The sequence below is a fragment of the Penaeus monodon genome, chromosome 7, assembly GCF_015228065.2.
Source record: "Penaeus monodon isolate SGIC_2016 chromosome 7, NSTDA_Pmon_1, whole genome shotgun sequence".
Taxonomy (NCBI): Eukaryota; Metazoa; Arthropoda; class Malacostraca; order Decapoda; family Penaeidae; genus Penaeus; species Penaeus monodon.
This window is the reverse complement of record NC_051392.1, coordinates 5,385,820-5,393,319: the sequence shown is the minus strand read 5'-3', so window position 1 is coordinate 5,393,319 and position 7,500 is coordinate 5,385,820. Positions and strand designations below refer to the sequence as shown.

Below are 7,500 nucleotides of genomic sequence, written 5' to 3'. Positions count from 1 at the left end.
CGACAAGACAGCTTTACCCAACGCTAAGACTGTGGTTACTATTAGTTCATTTAGAATTTTGGACTTCTATCTGGTAAGCTTTTAGTGTGTTTGTGTTTATAAATGATGTGTTATTATTATTATTATTATCATTATTATTATTATTATTATTATTATTATTATTATATCATTTATATTATTATCATTATTATTATCATCATCATCATCACCATTATAAGTACACACACACACACACACACACACACACACACACACACACACACACACACACACACACACACACACACACACACACACACACACACACACACACACACACACACACACACATCTACCGGAATAATAATAATTATTATTATTATAATTATCATTATTATCATTATCATTATAATTATAACTACTGATGTTATCAATACAATAATAACCCATGTTATCATTATATCCTTATTTCAGGGTGAGAGTGACCATGTCGCAACTGTCCTTTGTTGGTTTGGATACGTAAGTTTTCTTTGAAATATATTTTCCTTGTGTTTGTTATCGTTTTGGAGTACTAATGTAGTTAGAAATTATTGTTGTTAACGTACACATTGTACAGCCTCATTTAATAACACTTATTGTACATCTGGAAACAGTAGTTCGAGTGTTTACCAATTTATCAGAACTGCGTTTGTTAACAAAGAGGATGAAAGTTAAATACTCATTAAAAAGATGGTACTGAATTATATATAATACTCTTATAATTCATCGATTTCACTATTCTCTAGTGTATGGATCTGCATGTATCTCCTATGTTAGAATGTAATAGAGTTGCCCATTTATCTCTGTTGTATGAAGTTATGATACTCTTTTTCCATGTTAGTACTGCTTGGTTCAGTAACAGGTAGATTTCGTATTGCTGGCGAGAGAGAGAGAGAGAGAGAGAGAGAGAGAGAGAGAGAGAGAGAGAGAGAGAGAGAGAGAGAGAGAGAGAGAGGAGAGAGAGAGAGAGAGAGAGAGAAAATGAGAGAGTGAGAGAGAGAGAGAGAGAGAGAGAGAGAGAGAGAGAGAGAGAGAGAGAGAGGGGAGAATCAAAGTGAAAGAGATAACTAATGTATTGTATTTGAAGGGAGAGAGAGAGAGAGTCGACTGTAAATCATTCTTTTAATCATTAATTTATTTATATTACCAGAGTTGGAAGGACCCGAGACTGCAGTGGAAGAAAGAGGATTATAAGTCCGTTGACAGACTGGCTTTCGACCCCGATGCTATATGGAGGCCCGATCTCTCGCTTTATAATGGGTTAGTATCTCTCTCTCTCTCTCTCTCTCTCTCTCTCTCTCTCTCTCTCTCTCTCTCTCTCTCTCTCTCTCTCTCTCTCTCTCTCTCTCTCTCTCTCTCTCTGATGCTGAGGAAGAATGACATGCATACGAAGAATATGTTTCATTGTTACTATAACCTGCTCAATTCTAAATCCCAGGCTCTGAAAAGTTAAGATATTTTTCTGTTTCCAAGTCTCATCCTTTCTCTCGGTACTCTAAAATGTTCCTTCCGAATACTTTACTTTCTCCAATATTTATGATGGAATTCTTCCCTTTTCTCTCCTCCCAGCTCTTCCAAACCGCATTAAAGGGAAAAATAAACACACACACACACTTCAAAACTTCCAATAGTTACCCCTACATTAGCTCCTTTTTTCTGTATCCCCTAACCCATTTCCGTTTTCTTTTTAACAGCGCAAGTGAAATGCATTTGCCAGAGAGTAATCTGCCGGTACTAGTGTACTCAAGCGGTGAAACTATCCACGTACCTGCATATACTTTGCATTTTTACTGTGTAACGGACATGACCTACTGGCCACACGATTCTCACACCTGTACCATCAAATTTGGGTCTTGGGTACACCACGGACATCTTATCGATATACAGACTAATGGCACGGAACCAGAGGTAAGCATATGATTATTATTAACACTATATTTCTATTAATGTTATTGTTATTATTACTGTATTATGATGATAATAATAATCATTGCTATTACCACCACTACATCTATTGCTGCTATTACTACTGCTACTACTACTATTACTACTAGTACTACTCCTACTTATGATACTCGTACTGAAAACAATGACAACAGTAAGAAGAAATGAAAAAACAACGATGCATTGACACACTTTTCTTTGCCTTTGAAACAGCTGATGCTTGGAGAGAGGACCTTGGACAGCGGCAAAGTCATCACGAAGACGACCTGGTCCCTGTCGGAGATGACGTTAAAGAGAGAAGAAAATTTTTATGACTGTTGTCCCGAACCTTACGTTAGCGTCACCATAACGTTGCTGGCTACGAGGGACGCGCCGGCCTTTGCCTGGGTTATTAAGATCCCTGTTATATGTAAGAGGGTTTGTCGTTGTTATTACTGGATGGTGGTCATTATTATATATATGTGTAAACATGTGCAGGTTTATATATATATATATATATATATATATATATATATATATATATATATATATATATATATATATACATATATATACAAAAAGAGAGGTGTGTGAGTGAGAGTGTGAGAGTGTGAGTGAGATGTGTGTGTGTGTGTGTGTGTGGTGTGGTGTGAGTGTGTGTGTGTGTGTGTTGTGTGTGTGTGTGTGTGTGTGTGTGTGTGTGTGTGTGTGTGTGTGTGTGTGTGTGTGTGTGTGTTCATGTATGCATATATTTATTTTCTATATTTGTTTTCTTATCATCTATTTATATATTAATTAACTGATTTATATAGCATATTTATTTCTCTTGTCTTCCTTTGTGTGCTCAGTACACTCTTGCGCTAGCTATGAGATTTCAAGTCTGGCGGCTTCATTATGGCCGCTAAGACTCCTTTGGTTTGACTCGTCCCTTTAAATAGCATGATGATTATAATTATCACGACCAGGACTTTCAAAGATGGTCGGTACTAAACTCTGGTATATAGATCAGTAGTAACCATAAATATTATGTTCATTCCTCTCCTCTTCCTTTTAATTTACGTTATTCGTCTTCTTAATATCCTTCATATATCATTCCCAGGTATTTTTTTTCTCTCATTGCGCCCTATGTTCTTCTCCTTCTACTCCACACTTTTCTTCGTTGTATCTCCAACACGTTTTTCTCTGTTTATCTCAACACTTTCCTCTCCATTGTATCTCCAACACCATATTTTCTCTTCTGTTTTATCTGCAACACTTTACTTTCTCCTGTATTGTATCTGTAACACCGTATTTTCTCCTCTGTTTTATCTCCATCATAATATCTCCCTGTTTGTTGTGCCTTTTGGATTGTTTTTTGCACCCTTTATTTATCCTCTTTACACTATTTCTCTCCCTTAGTCTGCGCCTCCTTCAGTCTTCTGTCTCCTGACACTAGTGACTTTTATCTCTTTCTCTCAAACACAATTTTTTAAATTCTCCTTCATTAGCGTTTCTCCCCCTCGTCGGCGCCCCCTTCAGGGATTACCTTCTGTGATTTTTTTCTCTTCTCTCTCCTTCTTTCTCCCATTAAAATTTCTCCCTCCATTATTCTCCATTTCTCCCCCTCCGTCGGCGCCCCCTTCAAGGCATGAGCTTCCTGACGCTGGTGGTGTTCCTGCTCCCTCCTGCCGCAGGAGAGAAGATCGTCTTCGGGGGCCTCTGCCTCGTCCTCAACATCCTGTTCCTCGATTACTCGGCCAACGTCATCGGACACGCCCCCTCGCACACGCCCCTTATCGGTAGGTTGCTTTGTTTTTGGTGGTTAATGGTTAATGGTGAAAAGCAAGATAAATGTGCTAGACATCTAAGGTCATGTAGCATTGTTTTTGGTGGTTGTTTTGATTTGCATTAACTTGTTTTGGTGTTTGGTGTTTTATTGACTTGTTTACTGACGTTTGAGTTTTATTGATTTTTTTGTTGATTATGGTTGTTTATTTTTATTTATAGTTGTCTGTTTTTTTATGGTTTACTGTGATTTCGTTGTTTGTTTGTTTGTTTTTTATGGTTTTCTGTGATTTCGTTGTTTGTATATATTTTTTGTTATGGTAATTGTTTACTTTGGTTTTTATTTGTATATTTGTTGTTTTGTCATGGTTGTTTACTTTGATTTTTGTCTGTTTAATTGTATGTTGTTTACTTTGTTTTATTATTTACTTGTATTTTCTTAACTTCACTTCTGTTTCTTCTTCTTCTTCTTCTTATTATTATTTTCTCTTTTCCTCCTCTTACTCCTCGACCGCTTTCTCTGCTTTTTTTCCTCCTCCTCCTCCTCTTTGTCCACTTCCTCTCTCCCTCCTCTTTTTCGTCTTCCATCCCAGTTATTCTTCTTTCTTCTCCTCGTTCTCTGTTTTTCTTTTCCTCTTCATTCTCTTTCTCCTCTCTCCCCTCATCCATCTCTTCCTCTGCTTCCTCATCCTTCCTTTTTCTTCTACTTTTATCTCCTTCATCTGCTCCTCTCTCCTATTTCATTCTCCTCCTCTCTTCCTCTTTCTATTTTTCCAATACCATCATCACCTCCTCCTCCTCCTCTTCTTCCCTTTTCTCCTCCTTGCACCACCACCACTCTCCTTCCTTCCTTCCTTCCTTCCTTCCTTCCTCCTTCCTTCCTTCCTTCCTTCCTTCCTTCCTTCTTTCTTTCCTCCAATTGCCTCCTCTTCTCCTTCACCTCATTTTTCTTCACTCACGTTTCCTCTTTCTTCAATTCTTTCTCAGTGTTAATAATCTCTTAGGCAAAGACTTCCTTAATTTATCAAAGGTAATGGCTGGATGATGAGACTTTCAGTAATAACCTCGTTGATTTTTATTTATTCTATTTCTCTTTCTGTTTTATCTCCAACACTATTTTCTCCTCCATTGTATCTCCAACACCGTATTTTCTCATTTGTTTTATCTCCAACACTATTTTCTCCTCTACTGTATCTCCAACACCGTATTTTCTCTTCTGTTTTATCTCCAACACTTTACTTTCTCCTCTATTTTATCTCCAACACCGTATTATTATTATTATTTTTAAGGTGCAGCCTGTTCTTGGTGTTCCTATTATTCTAATTAAGAAAAGGGTTAAGGTTTTAATTATGATGATCTTCTGATTTAATTTTTCTCTAATTATAATAAATAAATAAATAAATAAATAAATAAATGCTCTTTTTTTTTCTTTTTTCACTTCGTATTTATCGGTTTCTTCTCTCTTTTTTTTTTTTTTTTTTTATCAGGGTTGGTATTATAAGTGAATAATGTAATCAATATCATTCTTCTCATTTTAATGTACAGGCTTAATAACATTTTGTTTGAATGGCCGTTTTGCTGAAGTTAATTATGTAATCTACTGTTTTTGTTAATTTGATTTATGGATTTTGATCATCTCTCTCTCTCTTTGTCGTTCTGTATCTTTCTCTCTCTTTTGTGTGTCTGCGTCTCTTTTCTCTCTCTGCTCTCTGTCTGTCTGTCTGTATATCTCTCTGTCTCTCTCTCTCTCTCTCTCTCTCTCTCTCTCTCTCTCTCTCTCTCTCTCTCTCTCTCTCTCTCTCTCTCTCTCTCTCTCTCTCTCTCCTCTCCTCCACTCCCCCTCCTCCTCCCCCCTCCCCTCCTCTCCCTCCCTCCCCCTCCTCCCTCCCTCCCTGTCCCTCCCCACCATCAAATACAACACATTAAGCCTCGTTTTCTCCTGCAGTCCAGATGGTGTGTCAGCAGATGGTGTTGGTGATGCTCAGCGTTGTGGTGTCAAGCCTCGGCTCTCCCCCCCCCCTCTCTCTCTCTCTCTCCTCTCTCTCTCTCTCTCTTCTCTCTCTCTCCTCTCTCTCTCTCTCCTCTCTCTCTCCTCCTCTCTCTCTCTCTCTTCTCTCTCTCCCCTTCTCCCCCCTCCCCTTCTCCCTCCCCCTCCCCTCCTCCCTCCCTCCCTGTCCCTCACCACCATCAAATACAACACATTAAGCCTCGTTTTCTCCTGCAGTCCAGATGGTGTGTCAGCAGATGGTGCTGGTGATGCTCAGCGTTGTGGTGTCAAGCCTCGTCTCTCTCTCTCTCTCTCTCTCTCTCTCTCTCTCTCTCTCTCTCTCTCTCTCCTTCTCACTCCCCCTCCTCCTCCTCCTCCCCTTCTCCCTCCCTCCCTCCCTCCCTGTCCCTCCCCACCATCACATACAACACATTAAGCCTCGTTTTCTCCTGCAGTCCAGATGGTGTGTCAGCAGATGGTGTTGGTAATGCTCAGCGTTGTGGTGTCAAGCCTCGTCTCTCTCTCTCTCTCTCTCTCTCTCTCTCTCTCTCTCTCTCTCTCTCCTCTCCCTCCCTCCTCCTCCTCCCTCCCTCCCTCCCTGTCCCTCCCCACCATCACATACAACACGTTAAGCCTCGTTTTCTCCTGCAGTCCAGATGGTGTGTCAGCAGATGGTGTTGGTGATGCTCAGCGTTGTGGTGTCAAGCCTCGTCTCTCTCTCTCTCTCTCTCTCTCTTCTTCTCACTCCCCTCCTCCTCTCTCCCCCTCCCCTTCTCCCTCCCTCCCTCTGTCCTCACCATCAAATACAACACGTTAAGCCTCGTTTTCTCCTGCAGTCCAGATGGTGTGTCAGCAGATGGTGTTGGTGATGCTCAGCGTTGTGGTGTCAAGCCTCGTTATCAGGATGGCGAGAGGACCTCACTCGTCTGGCCTCCCAAACATCTTAAAGAGGCCAGCGCTCCTTCTGTCCTCGTGCCTTTGTCTGGGGAGCTACAGTGACCTCGTATGTACTGTCTCAATCTGAGTTTTATTTTATTTTTAGATTTATTTATTATTTTTATTATTATTTTTTTATAACGCACTCGCACACGCAGATGCTCACGCACACGCACACGCGCGCGCACACACACACACACACACACACACACACACACACACACACACACACACACACACACACACACACACACACACACACACACACACACACCACACACACACACACACACACACACTCAACATAAAGTACGGAAGTCTTCACAAAAAAAAACATTTTCTAAGCAAATGAATCATAATTTTATTCATAATCCCAGAGAGAATTTGTAATTCAAATCACTACCCACATAAAGTCAGAAAAAAATCATGCAGTGTGTATTTATACTTATGTATATAATTAATTCGATATTAATATTAATATACTGTAACGATAGCACTGTATATTACTAATACATATCGTACTGTAACTATCACAGCAAGGTATATCAGCAAGAGTATCCGTGTAAACTGAATTAAAAATCTCAAAATAATGTCGATTTTAACAGGAAGTCAATTGCAACGGGAAGTTATTGCAAATGCGTACCTCTGTGACATTTAACAGAACATTCTGTCTGGATAAGAAACACGATAAATCCAACCTGAAGATGATTAATTATTGATGATCTAAACTACCCTGACCTCGGAATTTTTTAAAGAACGTTCGGGAAAAATGGAACAAGAGAGAGGGAGGGAGGAGAGAGAGAGAGAGAGAGAGAGAGAGAGAGAGAGAGAGAGAGAGAGAGAGAGAGAGAGAGAGAGAGAGAGAGAGAGAG

General features: G+C 39.9%; 1 protein-coding gene across 1 annotated transcript in view; it reads left to right on the top strand.

Annotated features, from left to right (window-relative positions):
* LOC119575504 (neuronal acetylcholine receptor subunit alpha-7-like) overlaps window positions 1-7,500 on the top strand; it is a 13,207-nt gene that overhangs the window by 4,268 nt on the left and 1,439 nt on the right. Inside the window, exons 3-9 of the mRNA XM_037923157.1 lie at window positions 1-73; window positions 454-498; window positions 1,169-1,278; window positions 1,713-1,926; window positions 2,176-2,371; window positions 3,567-3,719; window positions 6,529-6,695. The exon at window positions 1-73 is cut by the window's left edge and continues 49 nt beyond it. Coding sequence (XP_037779085.1) covers window positions 1-73; window positions 454-498; window positions 1,169-1,278; window positions 1,713-1,926; window positions 2,176-2,371; window positions 3,567-3,719; window positions 6,529-6,695 — 958 coding nt within the window. The remainder of the gene's footprint in view (window positions 74-453; window positions 499-1,168; window positions 1,279-1,712; window positions 1,927-2,175; window positions 2,372-3,566; window positions 3,720-6,528; window positions 6,696-7,500) is intronic.